This window comes from Alexandromys fortis, unplaced genomic scaffold (assembly GCF_014885135.2).
Source record: "Alexandromys fortis isolate MF-2015 unplaced genomic scaffold, M_Fortis_MF-2015_v1.1 scaffold_183, whole genome shotgun sequence".
Taxonomy (NCBI): Eukaryota; Metazoa; Chordata; class Mammalia; order Rodentia; family Cricetidae; genus Alexandromys; species Alexandromys fortis.
In genome coordinates, this window is record NW_026068079.1 from 903,458 (window position 1) to 921,680 (window position 18,223).

Here is an 18,223-nt window from a genome sequence, read left to right on the forward strand (position 1 = left end):
TATCACAGAGACTCTGTGGGTATCCTCTCCTCAGCACTTAGGTGGAGGGCTTTCCTTGAAAGGGCAGTCTGAGTGGTTTTTGGCATCCACAGGTCTCAGTACAGATGACTACACAGATTGCCTTCTTCTCATACTTGCAAATTGAAAGAATTCCGTTGAGAGTGAAAGAAAACTTGGTAATTACTAGGTCTTAGAGCTCACCAAGAGCAGTGGCAGTTAAACTTTAACCAGCAAGAGAATCACCTGGAGAGTCCCTACATATGGGATTTCTGATTAAGGAATCTGGCCAGGGCCCGAGAACCTGGCCTTTCTGGGTTCCCAAGTGAGGCTGATGTACTTGATCTGGGGCAGCATGCTAGGGGCTAAGACACTGCCTAAAAGCAGGAGGTCTGAAACTCCATGACATAGTATAATCACTTCATGAGATGCTTACAAGTCCTGATCTTCAGGCCTTACTATTAACTAATACCCAAGAGGAAGGTAGGAGAGGGAAAAGGTTAGGAGGAGGCCATTTAAAAGTATTTCATGATTTTGAAATGAGCAACCTAATTTAAAAACCCTGATTTAAGCACAAACCTCCCTCTTATAGAATTGAGGCATTTAAAGACTAAAAAAAAGTGACTCATACAAGATCCCAGAGTGAGTTAGTGACTTAGCAGAGAATAGAATCCGGGGTGCTTTTTCTTCTCTTTCATTTCCACCACTCTGCATTTACCAAACCCATGTCAGCTCTCACAGGCTCATAAATCAAAGCAAAAAACGAAAGCCATGTTTAAACTGAAGTTTTGAGGAATCTATTCTTGCTTTCCGCTATTGTTTTATAAAGAAATCTTAAGTGGCTACAAATTTATAGAATTTTACCAGCCCAGACAAGTGAGGAGATGGACAAGACAGGGTTATGGAATATTTTCATGGAAAGACTATGTACTTAAGTTTTAAGTACATTCTCAAACACAAACCAAGTGCTCCCACTGAGTCCTTAAACAGATGGTCTTCATCTCCCATTCAGTGAGGGGCAACATTTGGCCTGAGACGTGTGCATTCATCGCGGGCATTTAAAGGGAAGTGCTGGTAAAGTGTTTGAAAGTGGTCTGTCTCTTAAAACGATTAAAAGTTTCCTTCCAGTATTTGGATTCCATTAATGATTGGTTTAGTAAATATTTTTGAGTACATAGAGTAGAGATAGTGTCTTATATCATCTTAGAACTGAATAAAGAGCCAAACAAAACTTGCAGAAACCATGGAATTCGGTATTTTCATCAGACAGAAGAAAAAGGAGTGCTCAAGAAGGGAAGCCAATTTACCTCATATTAGTGAGTGGGCTGACTAGGGCTAAATATGAAGCATCTGCATCCTGGGCTATTGTTCTTTCCATTATTCTGAACATTCCTACCAGCATTTCTTGTACATAGGAAGTATTACATAAAGTTTGTTGTTTGACTGCACAGACTCTTTATGCTCAAATTAGTCAGTTAAGTCTCCACCATGATTTAATGCCTAAAATAGAAGTTAGACAAATCTTTGACAGAACACAAGTTGGATCGACTGATTTGGGATTATATTCCAATCTCCCATCTCACCACTCACATCTGAAAGCCTTCTTTTTCCTCCTATGCAAATTGACAATGACTGTAGGATTGTGATTATAGAATGGGGCGACATGAATTAGTGACACTTTATTATAGACTTCTGTCCGGTAGACAGAATGCTATGTATGGTTTGAATCTTAAATATCATCTAACAGTTCATATATCAAAGGTTTAGCTCCCATTGAAGCAGAGTGCAGAGGTAGGGGCATTTGAGAGGTGATTGGATGATTAAGGCTTTGATAACATAAAGGAATTAATATATTCATGGATTCATAAACTTATTGAGCTCTGGAGAATGGATGCTACGATGAAAGTGAAGCCTTCTCTTTGCTTTCAAGATGACATAAACATCTCTGCTCTACTTTATGCTCTCTGTTGTGGTGTTCTGTTCTGCCTGTAGCAATGGTCAGTAGGAACATGTCCAAGTGATAATATTCTAAAGTTGTGAAACCAGAGACAACATAACCTTCCCCTTGATTTGCCTCAGTTCGTTCCTTCCTTCCTTCCTTCCTTCCTTCCTTCCTTCCTTCCTTCCTTCCTTATTCCTTCCTTCCTTCCTTCCTTCCTTCCTTCCTTCCTTCCTTCCTTTTTTTCTTTCTTTTTGGTCATAACAACAGATAAGTTACACATACCCACCACCACCACCACCCCAACCACTATTGACCTCATCACAAGGTATATTTATTATAAGACATATATCTCAAGAATAAAAAGAAAATGCTAGAAAAGTGCTTAAAAAGTAAGTGTTGATGACAAATATCGTGACCATCTCCTTTTCATCTACAAAAGCAGTTATGAACACCTACAGTTGTAAGATACTCGACGATCAAAAAAGTTAGGAACTCTTTTCTACCTAAGGAAATAAAACAGAAGGATGGTATCTAGAGGTATTCAAAGTCTAGACATATTTTATGTGGCTGCCTAGGTGTGTACCCAAGTTCCAGCGAAGTTGTTACGACATTACCATTTGCGTCCACTGGAGAAGCAATCAGAATGTGCAAATCTACTTCAATTTTATATAAAAAGAAATCATTAGCAAAGTTCAGCTCTCTCCTTTTCATTAGTAATAAAAGACATTTTCATTGCCATTCACATTCAACTCCCGTGTTTGCTGTTGGAAATACTAAATTTTGAAGAGATAAGTGAATTTCACAGAGAAGAGATATCTCTACTCCTGACACCTTTATTATTCATGGCCCTTCCCATTGTACCAATTCTGCCATATTAAAACAAATTCCTCACTCAACACTGGGGTGCAATCTCTAGAAGTAAGTTTGACTGAGGTGAACTTTCTCCTTCTAGTCCAGGATTTTCTGACTTTCCCCACATCTCTCCACAGCCCATCAATTATATCAGCTCATGCTAGGAGAAGGCACTCACATGTCCACGAATCTTCTGTTGAGGTGCAGTAATGAGGCTATGTCGTCCTGAAGAGGAGGGTCCCGGAGCACTTTATACTGTAGGGGTTTACACTCCATACAGAGTGGGCTGTCTGAAGTGGAGGTCAGCATGGCTGCATCAATCTCCAGGTGTTCATCAAGAGTATAGATCTGGATGCCATATACCTCCTCACTCACTTCTCGGAGTCTGATTGTCAGTGGGATATCACAGAACACATTTTGAGGACCCAAAGAGATGTTCTTTCCACTGACAGTCAATAGTTTGATGTCATTGACGGCTCCACTAGAATCCCAGTCAGTGGAGACAAAGGTCACCCAGATAGTCAGAGATTCAGGGACCAATGGGTACTGGAATTCCAGCTCAAGGTGGCAGCCTTGTGGCTCAGGACAAGCTGGAGGGACTGTGTGTGGATTGACTGCTGAGTTTGGACTCCAGGTTCTGACACTGGATTTACATGGCTGTTCCACATCTGGATGACCTATGGAGAAAGAGATGCAAATGAGTTCTCGCTTCATTCTAGTTTTCACAGTGTCCCCTAGACCCCAGAAAAGATCTGTGTGATGAGAACTTAGAGATAAAAGAGTGGATCTCAGAGTCATGGATAATCTGCTGTATATAGAGTTCTCAGCTCGTCCTTAACCCTACAAAACAGAGCCCAGATGAGTCACTGAAGAGAAGTTCAAATGTCTGAATACTGAGCTCAGCTTTCCTTCCTAAGCTTCCATTCAGAGGCTTTGATGCCTTGTATAGAAATAAAGAAGAGATTCTTTCTACGAAGACTTTCTCTGTCCCATTAGCTTGTTTAATTCTTGAGCGGATCCATCTCTTAAACGAAACAATGAAGGTTCAAAAATATAGAAAATAGAAACAACAATAACAGCATAAACACCCCCACTCTGATTCTTAGGAGAAGAGGCTATGGCTGACAATACAATCTGAAATTCTCTCTTCACCAACAGTCTCTCTCTCTCACTTAAGCAAATAGAACTCATCAGCATAGTGAGTTATGATTACTTTTCTCAGCTGCACAGAAGAGGGCCTCCAGGTCTAGATGTGACCTCAGGAGGGAAGAATTTAGAAGTTGCAGCAGATTGAGATCCGTGGAGATGAAGCAGCCTTTCTCTGAGGAAAAGTAGCAAGAGCACATTTTTTTTCTTCTTTCACTCCACTGTCCTTGAGTCAAAACAGACAGAACTCAGAGAATCTCAGTGGTATGGAATGACCTCATGTAAGGGAAGGGAGGACGATAGATAAAATGGTTTCAAGTCTGACTTGGAGGTCTGTCATTCCCAGTTCAATTTCCTCTGAGGCTCTGTCTGAGAGTAAAGGCCTGTCTTGCTCTCCTCTTCTGATGGGTATTTTCTGGTGCTTCTGTAAGTCTAAACAGGTTGGATCAACATCAGCGATACCAGTGGGACTCTAATCTTAATGATCCCTGCATTTAACAAGGACTGTATGATATAGACTTTTGTTCAATTGATCTATCTCCTGATATTGGGGAAAATGACTGTCAATGGTAGGAAGCCACAGGAGAACAAAGATGACAAATATGTTTGGTTCATCATTCCTGTTTTCTTGTTTATCAGCAGAGGGACCAAATGCTTTCCAAAAGATAAGGTAAGTCTGATCAAAATTTTCAAATAAGTACAAGGAGTAGAAATTTTAGCAAAGTTTCTACTTGTCTTGTTATTAGGGACAGATGCTTATATATGAAAAAAGGACCACAAGGGTCACAAATTAACACTTATTACCAAGAAGGACACCTCTTTCTAATAATACAAGGCTTCATACACCAACCAGACTCTTTGTGTATGTACTGCATAAAACACATTGCATGTCTTAGTGTTTTGTATCCTGGCAGCAAGTCTATAGCGCTGATTCTATTAAATACATTCTACAGAAGATAAAACCTAGCTTCAGATGGCTAAGCAATTGTCTTACAGTAATAGAACATTATCTGATATTGCTGGTACAAGCTGTGTGACAGACTTTGAAGCAATGATAGTTGAATTTAAATCTCAACAGTTCAACTCCAGTTGTGTTACCAACTTCATTGTTACCCACTTCTAAGGTAGTTGTAAAAAGGAAAAGGAATGAGATCTTTAATAAATCTCACAAATATATTAGTCATGAGAAGGAATGAGGAGCTAAGAAAAACATCTTTGAGAAAGCAATACAAGCACAGGCAATGGTGGAGAAAGAATGTGAGCTAGTAAGACTTACAGTTTCTCAAAAAGAGTAGTAAGTGTTGACAACAGAGTAAACAGAATCCATATTAGGAAGTGTTTTGTATATCACATTATAGGGCATGAACTGTACTCTGAGATAGATGAAGAACTCCTTGTAAATTTTAGACAAGTGAATGACATAACATCTGTTGTTAAAAAACACTGTTTAGAGACTAGATGCTATCTATTCATCAATTGTTCATTTGTCTATTCATCCATCTGTCCATCTATCCAGCTGCCAATCCATCATCCATCAACCCATCCATCAACCTGTCCCTCCGTCTATCTATTCTTCCTCTTTCCAACCATCTATCCATTTACCCATCCATCCACCTACCAATCAGCCATCCATCTATTCATATGTCTATCCATGCATTGCAATAATAATTATAGAGTTCTGGGTATTTATAGTATATTAAGCTAGTCCCTGGGTAGTAGATTTTCAGATGTTCTCTTGGTGTTCATGTAGCTTCTAGTCTGATGAGGCCAGTAAAGATATTGCAGAGAGTACACATCTATGGATCAGAAAAAAAGGGACCATCAGAGAGCATGAGTTCAAGTCCCTAAAGAGTAACAAAAAGTGTCCTGATTAAAACTGATTGGTGAGACACAAAGAAGGACTGAGAATAGGAAGCAAATAGTGGAAGGAAGGAAGGAAGGAAGGAAGGAAGGAAGGAAGGAAGGAAGGGAGGGAGAGAGGGAAGAAGGAGATAAAAAAGTGACAAAAGAAAAAGGAAGAACTCCAAAGAGAGTTACAAAGATCTATTAGTTCCTTATGAACACAATATCTTTATGTATATATAGTGACTACATGAGAAAACTCATTTTTATATAAGCAGTCCACTATGAATAAGTCATGTACTAGGAATAAGACACACATATAGAAATATATTTACACATATTTATGCTGACCCAAATTTACATTTATGAAAATCTATACAGGTATCCCTAGTGTGTTTAAGTAATATACCCTGCGCTGTTGACATGAACATAGATACAGAGGCAAGATTTTCTTTAAAGCATGCTTTAGCACACCTGAAATATTCTAGGAAGAACAATGGAGACAGCACTCATACAAACAAGAAATAATGAAAAAAGGTGGTGCCATGTGCCCATCTCTCATGGAAAGCCCAACACTTGGAATAAATTATTGCTTGCCTAAGTGATTATAAGTGGGCTTTAAATCAGTCAGATTCACCCATCTAGTTTCTGTTTTATAAATGTAATGTAGTAAATACTTCAAGAACTATGTATCCATGAAACATAGGTTTTGCTTTAGAAATAAGAGTACAGATGTTTTCTGTGAGCCGAGATGAGATTTTTTCATTTGTTTTTGTTTCTGTTTTGTTTTCCTACTGTGGAGGAAAGGTAAATAATGCAGTGGATAGTCAACAGATTTCTTCAAAATGAAAATCTTTATTATACTAATATGGAGTTAAGAAGCTCACTATAGGTTGACTGTCCATTCTGTGAGTAAGATACCGTGTTGGGAGTATTTTAAGAACTTCAAAGGCACAGGGTAGTTGGCAGCAGCAGAGTGAGGAACACCCCTTTTAATTCTGTCCCATAGCTTTTCTCAACCCCACACATTTATCTGGCATTGCTCATGAATTTGGGAGTTTTCTGTTAGTTTAGGAAGTCCCAAAACTTAAACACACAAAGATAAATAGGTTGAAAATGAGTTGGGAAATAAATTATAAAGTTTGACCCAACGAACAGTTTATTTCTTCAAGAATAGTAAAAGAGTCTGTGCCAAATGGATCACAAAGCACGTGATAGGATTCCGTAAGCACAGAGCGGTGTCTCCTCCTAGCAGGAACGCAGCAAATGGATATAGGAATTTCCAGGCAGTGCTTGGGAGCGAGTAACTCAGACATCCAGGGGCCTCCACACTTGTACTTGACTATGAACTGCATGCCGCCCTTAAAGGGAGCCAGGGCAAACCAGGAACAGGCTTCGCTAACGGACACATTTGGTTTGCATGGAGGAGTGTGTTGGTGTCTGGAAACAAGTAGTCGAGTAGTTATTCAAACAAGATGATTTCAGCTGAGGACGAGCCCTGCAGATTCTACCTCTCAGTTATCTTACAACACTGATTTTCTCCCTTCTCGCTGCCTCGGACCCTTGGCATCTCTGTAGTATCACCTGTGATCACCTTGGTTCTGACAGCGGTGAAAAGCTGTTCCCTTCTCTCCACAACCTTCGTCCTTTACCACATTTACCGCTGAGCAGATAGCACGTTCTCTATAACCTGCGCGCGCACCTATTTCGCCCACTTTTTCTAATTGTAAAGCTCTGTCGGAGATATTTTTAAGTGACTCTTGATGTACAGGTACCTAATGTGGTATACAAACCAACCATCTCTTGACAGTAAATCTTGCAAATTTTACTTTAAAATAATTCTGCTGTATATATATAATGATATTTATTAAAGGCATAAGGAAAATTTCAAATTCATGATTGTCTGATTTTATATAAAGTAGTAAATATTAACTGATTGTTTGGTATTACAAGATGTACAGTATCTTCAATAGCTTTGTAGAGCTGGTCAATCTTGGATCTGAAGCATTTTAAGGCAACACCCACTAGCACTAATGGTGCAAGGACAAGGATGTACAAAGTGCAGGTGTGTTTAGTGATGTTGCACAATGCAACACGGGTTTATGTTTCCAGAGATACCTCAGATTCGTTACACGTTTGCAAGTTAATTTTTGGCGGTTAAAAGTTCTGATGTGCAACCCTTCTATGGAGTTCCAACCTAGAGTTCATGAAGTGGTGATCTACCCTGACCCAAGAACATCACATCTTTTCCCTCTTAACAGTAGGAATGCAAAGCCATTCTTATGTGGGTACTACCCACCTCAACAGTTCAGTACCTGTTACCCTCACCACGCTGCTCCTGCTGGGAATCCACATAAATGCACACCTCATTATTAGGAGCTTTTGCTTGGGTGGCTTATGTCTACTTGTACACCATTGCATATCTATGAATGGAGGCATTGTACAGGTACAAAATGTGTATATAGTGTGCATTCCTTTATCTGTCAGAGGATTAATAGCATTTCATGCTCTGCAGCCCTGAAAAGCTCCACTGTATTCCCAGGAGAGAATGGGAAAGGAATAGCAAATGATGTCATAATAATTACAAAAATAATTCTGACTTTGAAGACACTTTGGACTATACCTAGGAAACTTCCCTTCTTTAAATTTTAAAATTGCTTCAGTGCTTAAATGTGTCTAGTGACATTTAGTGGGAAGCACAGTTCTGTAGTCTTGGGTGAAGTCTCTTGTTTACTGGGTCTTTAGCCCTTGACTTATGTGAGCATGGTCTATTTACACCACATGGTCACTGCCCATTCGCTGACCTCACACCTAGTGAATAGCCAGCCTAGCCTCACCTGTGCGCCCAAGACTGTTCCCAGCATATACCCCCATGGCATGTACACAGGAAGGTGGGAACATGTTATGCAAGTCTGCAAAGTGTTCACAGGTATCAGAGATGTGTAGATTTGTCTGAGTGGGTACCATTTAAGTGGGGAAAATTATGTTTACAAATTAGGAAGAACTTTCTAAAAGGTTAGGGAGTGCCACAGTGAAGAAGATCATTGAAGAAATTCCTTCACCAGATGGGGATTGGAGCCTGATGACCTCAGTGTCCCTTACAGGTTGGTAGTCTGTGACTCTGCGAGGCTGAACTGATGGCTTCTCCCAGATATTGCTCTTGCTTTATATTCCAGAAAGATTTATTTAGAGTTCCCACATTCAAATCTCATTTTAAGCTACTTTAGAAAATAAAGTTTAGGACCATCATTTTCAACTTCAATTTCCTCTCTGATCTTTTTCCTTTCCTTTAGTTCATCTTTAGCATTCTTTCCAACCCTCTTTCTAAACATATAGAGGGTAGAGAATGAATTCGCATAGATGCTCCGCTAGGTATAGGTTCTGCTCCTTCTGATGAACTGATGTCATGTTGTCGCACCCAATGATGGTGGACATCAGCTGACTTGCACTGGAGTTTTGTGGAACTGGCAGGGGCCAGGGCCAATGTGTGAATGTCCCAGGGCAGGGAAAGGGAAATGTGATATGAGAAGGAAGTAATGGGCTCTCTGCCAGTCTGGATTCAGGGCTAAGTGGCAAAGTGCCAAAGTCAGGGTTTGACCAAAGTTGTTCTCTCTGTTTCTATAGGACACAGGAGTTGTTTTCTGTGCATATACAACACAAAGATGCTCTGAGGAGGCCCAGTCATTGTCCTCTTGGGACGCCTGAGAGTGTCCTCTGTACATGGCAAGATCTGGCCGTGAGTGGAGAGGTAACTAACAAAAGTTTACATGGGAAACTTTTTACATCTAGCCTTTGTAATACCCAAAGAAGGGTCAAAGACGATTGATGCTTTGAAGTCACTCAGTAGCTCTAATGTGACCTGTCTGTGCCAGCAAGCCACTGGAGTCTGTAAGTTATATCAACACATGAATGTATCATGTGGCTTTGATTCTTATATAATATTTTTGTGACTTCATTTCATCATACGTAACACAAGAATAGCATACTTAGAATAGTATATATGCTAAAAAATACTTGTTAAATTAACGAATAGTGTTAAAGACTGATAAAAAGGAATAAAATTTCATGTCCAGGAGGTTATCTTTTGTTTGCCACATTTGTCAATAAACTCTGACTTACCTTCTGCTTCCCGAGGACTCCAGTGCCCTGATGGTCCACAGGGCATCGGGGAAGAGGCATTGAAAGCATACTGCACCAGGATTCTCCCTTCTAGGCAAAGGTCACATGCTGATCCCACTTCTCTAGGAGGCCAAGGAAAGAGGGGAAAGACACCGACTTAGGAACAGTTGAGTGAGCAACTGATGGGACTGGGGCAAAGGCAATGGGGCAGAGGACACAGCCTGTGTTTACTCCCTAACACACTAAGACTAAGAAAATGACATAAATGAAATCCCTCCTATTGCCCAGGATGTTTTGGCAGCTGTCCTGATGATGCATACATTCCTCTGATATCAAGAAGCACAAAACCAATTGGCCAGAAGATCACTACCTGCAGTCATTAATTACATATGGCATAAAAACCTCCACTGAGTATTTTTTGTGTAGTTGTAGGAGCATCTTTTTTCCTTATTTTGTCCTCAGAAATAACCCCTTTGAAAATATTTTCCAGGTATCAAATATTTTCAAGGCATCAGTCTGCATCCCAGGCATTAAACATGAAGAAGGTGTGGTTCCTTTACCAGAAAATGAGTGGGCTAAATGAGATGATGCCTAAGAAACCTCCCAGCCCTCACAGTCTGGGGATGAGTGAGTCACTCACAATTTAATAGTCAAAAGCAGTTTCTTTACTATGCCATCTAACTCATTTTAACAGCTTTCCAGGGGGTGAGCCAATCTCTCAATGGGACCATTCCAAAAAGTGGAGTATTATGGTGGCTTCTCCAACTGTCTGGAGTATCTGGATTCAATCTCCCTCTGGCTACAACTTACTCTAGATTCCTACTGGCTCTCCAAATTTGGCATCTATGGGAGGTGGTTATGGAGAAGACAGAGGAATGAATCTTTTATATTCTCATGGACCTAAAAATCTGCAAATCTGAGTGGCATCTGCTGATATTTCTGGCAACAGAATCTCTAGATGATGTTGAGTAACATCCCAACCAACTCACTGCTTCTCAAAATACAGATCCCTTTATATCCTTTTCAGTCAGTCCCCAAATATGCATCATTTGGCTCCTTGCAAGGAGCCAGAGCTCAAGTTGTAGGATTTCCCCTAACAAGGAAACTCCATAATTCTGGGGTTATAGTCTAGAAAGTATGTGTGTGAACCTCATAGTTGGCCGGTTTTCCCAGGCAGGGGTCAGGAAATCACCACAAACCCCATTCTGTGCACGCCATTCTTCCACTTAATCATTTGAGTGATTCCAACACTCAACGACCCTAACTTCCTTCATCACTCTGGCCTTGTCTCTTTCACACCGAATCACATTATTCCGCATTTGGGGGTTTTACCTGGCTGGTGTTTCTTATCCTTCAAGGTCCACCTTGAATAGCATTTCCTCGATGAATATATTATGAGGCTCTTGAGAGGCAGATCCATGCCCTAGGCTTCCTTTGCTATCTTTCAGCACATAACCCTAATGCTGGCTAGCATATGCAGTCGAATGGATGGATGAGCGAATGCATGTGTGAATGAATATTGGCCACCTAGACACATATATAATGCTCATGGCTAAATTAAGCCAGACCTTCAATCTGCATTGTGAGCTTTCTAAGCACAGGGGTTGAAAAATGTTAAAAAACCCATCAGTAAAAGGTTTGCAAGGACATTAACACTTGGTGAAAATAAGAAATTATATATCTGAAGGTTAGTGTAAATGGAATGGTGGGCAGTTATTATAAAATATGAAGTATCATGCAAAACATACTTGCTATAAACTTAAGTAACCTATAATGCTGTCTTAATACTATTCAGGTAGGCTTCCATAACAAAATATTGGCAGTAGTTTGTGAGTTGCTTTTGGGAAAGGAATTATCTTATTTATATCAATATACTCATAAGGGAACAAGGAAAGTAGAAAAAAGTAGAAAAGGAGGGCAAGATGAGACTGGGAGATGCTTCAGCATTCAGCAGTCCCTTACAGTGTTAGCTTCCATGTGCAGCAACTCGGGTTAGCAGGACTGAAGCTAAAACAGTGACATCATGAATACCCTGGGATGGGTTCAGAAGCTGTGCTGACCTAGACAGCTGCTGACTTTCTCCACTTCTTTAGGCATAATGTGAACTTCGCTGACCTCTTCTCATGTGTCTGGTTCTCAAGAAGTACTCTGATGAGTGCATCACTATCAGGCTGAGAGCAAATGTGATGGGTGGTGTCCTATACGCACACACACACACACACACACACACACACACCTGCAGAATGCTAATGTTGAGAGAGTTTATCTTTCTTTTCTTTTCTTTTCTTTTCTTTTCTTTTCTTTTCTTTTCTTTTCTTTTCTTTATTCTTTTCTTTCTTCCTCCCTCGCTCCTTCCCCCTCACTCTTTCTTTGTCTTTCTTTTTCTTCCTTCCTTCCTTCCTTCCTTCCTTCCTTCCTTCCTTCCTTCCTTTCTTTCTTTCTTTCTTTCTTTCTTTCTTTCTTTCTTTCTTCCTTCCTTCCTTCCTTCCTTCCTTCCTTCCTTCCTTCCTTTCTTTCTTTCTTTCTTTCTTTCTTTCCTTCTTTCTTTCCTTCATTTCTTTCTTTCTTTTTATGCCCCCTCTTTTTTCTTTTTGTGCTGAAACAGGGTTTCTTTGTTAAAACAGTCCTGGCTATCCTGGAATTCTGTTTGAAGATCAGGCTGGCCTCAAACTTACAGACATCCATTTGCTTCTGCCTCCCAAGAGCTGGGATTTAAAGCATGTGCCACCAGTGCCTAGAGAGTTCATCTTTCTTATACAGCTTAGCTATGTAAAAGTTCAAAGATGTAGATATGTTTGTGCTATTGAACAAGGAGCCCAGTACCCACATGCAGTCATTTAAATTTAAACCAAGCAGCACAAAATACATTTTAAAAACTTCTGAACACTGGTGATATTAGTCATAGTTTCAAGTATGAAATGGTCACTATCTTCGTGAATATGACTGCTTGGAAAATGGCTGCTCTCTTGGTGAATGTTGATATGAAATAGTCCCGTTAATAAATAAAGGTTTTTTTTTTTTGAATAGTGTTTCAATAAACTATCCTAGATTAAAAAGAATTAGTTTCCTTTCTTTGCAGCTAGAGTAGTACTAGTATGTATAATCTTTGAGGGAAGAAATTGTTCATTATTTTATGTATTAGATGTGCAGAAGAAAATCTGCCTAAGCAAGGCTAAGTCTCTTCAATCTACAGATCAGAAAAAATAGTTAAAGGAGCAGAAAGAGTGGGTGCATCTGTAGGGTCTTTACACCCTGGGCTCCTAGTTTCTAGTCCAGTGTGCTTTACAGGTTATGTAGCCAATTGTCTGGACAATTGAAGCCACCTAGTCAACACGTTTGCAAGATAGATAAAAAGAAAGGAGTTAGAAAGACCAGGGGTGGCCTTGAATTATTTATTCAGTTGCCCCTGCATGAGGACTCTGTTGTGGGGGAATCTGAATATGTTTTTTTTTTTTAAGGGAAACCCTTATATTCTCTTAGACCACAGATGTGAGAACAGCAGGAGGCCATGAACAGGGCCAGGGGCAAGATGCTGGCATTGATGGATGGTGTGGAAAATACCCAAGGTTTTTCCGAGGGAAGGGGATTTTCAAGTAGCTAAATAGTTCTGGAACCACACACAAGGTAGAAGCTAACATTTCCCAAGTGTGGAGTATGTGTGCTTGGTACATCACGGATGTCATTTGCTGACTTTCCTGCATCACACAGGTAATGCGGGCAAGTTGGCATCTTTTTATGGAGGAGGACTCCAAGGACCACAGAATTGAGAGATCTTGCCCAAAGTCTCAACTACTGGTAGCAATGAAGCTAAGTGTGGCTGGCGGTGGTGTGTGTGTCAGAGAGGGACCATATATCAAAGCTTCTATGCCTCATACTAATCAATTTGTATAACCACAAACTTTTTGCTTATGGGGGAATGACACACGAAGAATATAGTGCCACTTCTTTACAGCAATTTATTGATACTTGTGGACCAACTTCATTTAGATTATGGTTTGCAAAGCTGCTAACCTTAATTAGACACATTTCAAAAATGTCAGTCTGAATTTAGCATGTGATAACTCCATTAGGCATTCTTGCCCTGAACAGAATAACTATTGTATATGCCTCATGTCCTAACTGACAATAGGTTACTAAAAACATATTGATTAAAGCGGCAAGCTGAGAGTACTATGTAATAGAGACACATCTCATTACACAACAATTAACCCTCTAATGGTTTTCCAACAATCAGATGGAATTTATTTAATGGACAATAACTGCTTTATGAAATTTAAATTGAATACATACACAGGAAGCTTCATTTACACAAGTTCCATTTTTAAGTAGAATTGAGGCCAAAGCTTGACCAAAAGTCTGATACTTCTCATCACCACAGAGAAAATAAATAAATCTACAGGCTGCTGGAAGACTTGCTCCACAGTGTCACGTGAGCGTTCCCAAACCCAGCTCAGAGTGCTGCAAGGCCGGCTGAGGCCAGGGAGAGGGAGTTCTGACAGAAGTCTGGGGAGTACAATTCCTTCCTAACAGATCAAACTCTTGCCTGGACACAAAAGGAAGGGAAAGTTCTAGATTCAGGGACTGATAGTGGTGTAGAAATTTAGAGTCCCAATATAATGTGGTATCATTGTATAACATGTTTTTCATTTTAAACTTATTTTAACTCATAGATATTAATTTTGTATGCTTTAAAAACACAAAGTAAAATTTTCATACAGGTTTGTAATGATAAAGTAAGGGTGATTGACAAATCTATCACCACTTATACCTAACAATTTTGTGCATATATGATGAAGTCACTTAAAAATCATTTGAAAATATACAAAGCATTATCATTCATTGTTTTTTTGAAACTGATACCAAAAAGTGATTTTTAAAGACATGATAATAATGCTTTATTTATTTATTAAAGATTTCTGTCTCTTCCCTGCCACCGCCTCCCATTTCCCTCCCCCTCCCTGCAATCAAGTCCCCCTCCCTCTTCAGCCCAAAGAGAAATCAGGGTTCTCAGGAGCAGAAGGAGAGAGAGCATGAGCAAGGAACTCAGGACCGCGAGGGTTGCACCCACACACTGAGACAATGAGGATGTTCTATCAGGAACTCACCAAGGCCAGCTGGCCTGGGTCTGAAAAAGCCTGGGTTAAAACCGGTCTCACTGAACATAGCGGACAATGAGGACTACTGAGACCTCAAGAACAATGGCAATGGGTTTTTGACCCTACTGCACCTATTGGTTTTGTGGGAGCCTAGGCAGTTTGGATGCTCACCTTACTAGACCTGGATGGAGGTGGGTGGTTCTTGGACTTCCCACAGGGCAGGGAACCCTGATTATCATTCATTGTAATATCACTTCAGGCAGTAGACCACTAAAGGTTATTTCTATAGTCTAATTGAAATTATTCCCTTTGAACAACATCTTCATTTCTCACATCCACCTAAATTCACCCTCCTCTGTCAGGAATCTTTGTATCTGTATGCAAGAATTCAGCTTTATAAAATTCCACATGTAGCAGAGATCAGGTAGTGTTTGTCTGTCTGAGGTTGTCTTATTCCAATAAGCATAATGGCCCTCTAGACTCTATGTGTTTTAAATCACAAGGTTTCCCCACTACCTTTTAGCTGGCGAATATTTCACAGTATACACAGGCATTAAAAAATATCTGATGAAGAATATTCAGGTTGTTTCTACATCTTAGTTATCATGAATACTCCTGTACAGGCCATATGGAACAGGTGCCTCTTCTACTGATACATTCGATCTGCTTTCTCCTTTTTCATTTGGGTGTGTTGTACCTGTGTTTGCATTTGTTTTTTGCACTTGAGGGTGCACATATGTGTATGCATGTGTGTGTGTGTGTGTGCGTGCGTGCATGTGCTTTTTGTGTGTGCATAAGCATATTCCTTTTGTGGAGGCTTAAAGCTGATGTCAAGAGTCTTCATTGCCCTTGCATCTCATTCATGAAGGTAGGGTCCCTCAGTCAAGCCAAGGACTGGCTGGCTTTTATGGCTAGTCTTGCCAGCCAGTTTATTCTGGGATCCTCTGTCTCCACTCTCCTAGGCCATGGCTTTCCATGACTTGGGGACATTAGCAGATTCACACTGTTGAATTGTAAGTGGTTTAACTACTGAGCAACCTTCTTTGCCTCTAGTTTAACTTCTTTTGGATGTCTATGTAGTAGTGGCAGAGCTGAACCATACAGTCCTAACGTAGTTGTACAAGGGGCATCCGCATTCGTTTCTGTAATAACTGCATCAGTTTGCATTCCCACAAACAATGTGCAAGTTTCTCTTTCCTCACAACGTTTTTGGGAATAGGCCATTTTAAAATTGTGTGGTAATAGATCAATCACTTCACTTAGAAGTTTCAATTTCTTTGGTAATTAGTGATAATGAGCATTTGAAAAATTATCTACTAGCTATTTACATATTTACCCCTGAGAAATTTCATTTGAAATTTCAATTTCATTGAACCTTATGTTTTCTTATACATGCATACAAACACCCATATATATAACCTATAAATGAGAGCCTTTTGGCTCTTTTTATGAGGAAACCTAATACCCCTTTCACACCTCTAGTCTGGAGAAACTTAATGAAAGCATATAAGATTCATAGACAAGGCATTCTCAAATGTGGTTGAAGGCCAGCTTCCAGCACTTTCTATGAGTTCTTGGCCATATTTCCCAGACTTTTTCAGCTCGACTGCTCTCCTTATCTGGCATATAAGGAAAACAGTCATTCTCACACTGGGTTACTGGGAATAGTAAACAAGACTCTGTACAAGAAGCATTCAGATTAGAATCTATCACATGGTAAGCACTTGACAGACAGCTGAGAAAACCAATTAATGGTTGGCATGACTATTGTATTCACCATCGCCAGTGCTATACCCCTGGTGCTGGCTAACCATCCCAAGAAGGGCTGGTGGGGGAGAGAGATGTTACCTGAATAAAAAATAGCTGTACGATTCTGAAATAGGTATAAACTTCTTTCATGAATACTCATTTTCAATTTTGCACAAGTGGGGGTGTTTTCTTTATCCCATACATGGTATACAAGTGCTGTACCTCTGAGCTACATATGTAGCTATGACTCTCTCTTTTTTTTTTTTTTAAATCTGATACACCCTGAGCTCTTTAGGAGTCTACAGTGAAGGGGCAGATGAGAAGTCATTGAAATTAGGACTCTGCCTTCTGACCATCAGAAGGTATAACCAGACACATTTTCTGGAGAATACAGTTAAAAATTTGGGGGCGGGGGTTAACATGTCAAATGGCATTCAGGAAGCAAGTGACAGGACAGGGAGCAGGGCTTTGGTTTCTTCACATTTGATTAGTCCCTAGTTTTCTCAAAATATACTAGGTATCAACTTTATGGCTATAATAACCATAGGTTTTTGAAAATATGAATAGTGATACATATGCATATTGTATATAATGTGAATTATATATATTTAATGTGAGAGGGTGTTCTTATTAACCAGAGGCAATTTTAACTCCTGGGCTAATAAAGACAGCAGCAGAAAGGATTTCTTTCAATAGAAGTATTCAAACTTCTTTTGGGGAGTTGGAAAATTGTGGGAGTTGAGCAGTTTTCCAATTATTTAGCCCCTGCTGTCCTAGAACTCACTTGTTGACTAGGCAAGTGTGGAGGTCACAGAGATCTCCCTGCCTCTTTCTCCCAAGTGCTGAGACTAAAGACAGGAACCATCAGAGTAAGGTGCATGTTTATTTTCCACCCACCCTGGTTTCTAAGCTTCTAATAATAAAGGGAATTTAACCTCCAATTCATGTAAAAGTATGCATCATTACTGGCTCATTTCTGTTAACAACATTCTTTTATTCTCTGACCCAAACTTGCCAGTGTGCCTTTGGGTCCCAGTCACTGATGAGTAATGTGGTCTCTATTTAACAAGCAAAAGAAATCTAACCCTTCAAGGTTACCTCCCTTCTGAGTCTTCCTCTTCCTGGCAAAAGAGAAATAGGGCACACTCACCTTTCAAAGAAGTGGCCATCGATGGGTGGGAACCACTCTAGCGTCACAGAGTCGGTTGTGTGGCTCACAACCTGGGGGGCAAGGGCTACAGGGGCCGGCTTTTTGGAGGGCTGCCAGCTCTGGTATACCAGGTCCAGGTAACAGTGCATTCTGGAGACTTGATTGGGCGTGAAAGAGTCTGTACAGTCGTCATCTGTTAAGAGTCAGAGAGAGAGAGAAAGAGTGAGTGTGTGTGTGTATGAGAGAGAGAGACACACACACACAAACACACACACACACACACAAAGAGAGAGAGAGAGAGAGAGAGAGAGAGAGAGAGANAGAGAGAGA

At 40.2% G+C, this 18,223-nt stretch overlaps 1 protein-coding gene across 1 annotated transcript in view; it reads right to left on the reverse strand.

The window, feature by feature from the left end:
- The window catches only part of Pappa (pappalysin 1), a 235,453-nt gene that overhangs the window by 157,453 nt on the left and 59,777 nt on the right, over positions 1-18,223 (reverse strand). Inside the window, exons 5-7 of the mRNA XM_050121835.1 lie at positions 17,894-18,086; positions 9,899-10,020; positions 2,970-3,468 (exon numbers count right to left, since the gene is read on the reverse strand). Of these exons, the coding sequence (XP_049977792.1) occupies positions 2,970-3,468; positions 9,899-10,020; positions 17,894-18,086 (814 nt within the window). The remainder of the gene's footprint in view (positions 1-2,969; positions 3,469-9,898; positions 10,021-17,893; positions 18,087-18,223) is intronic.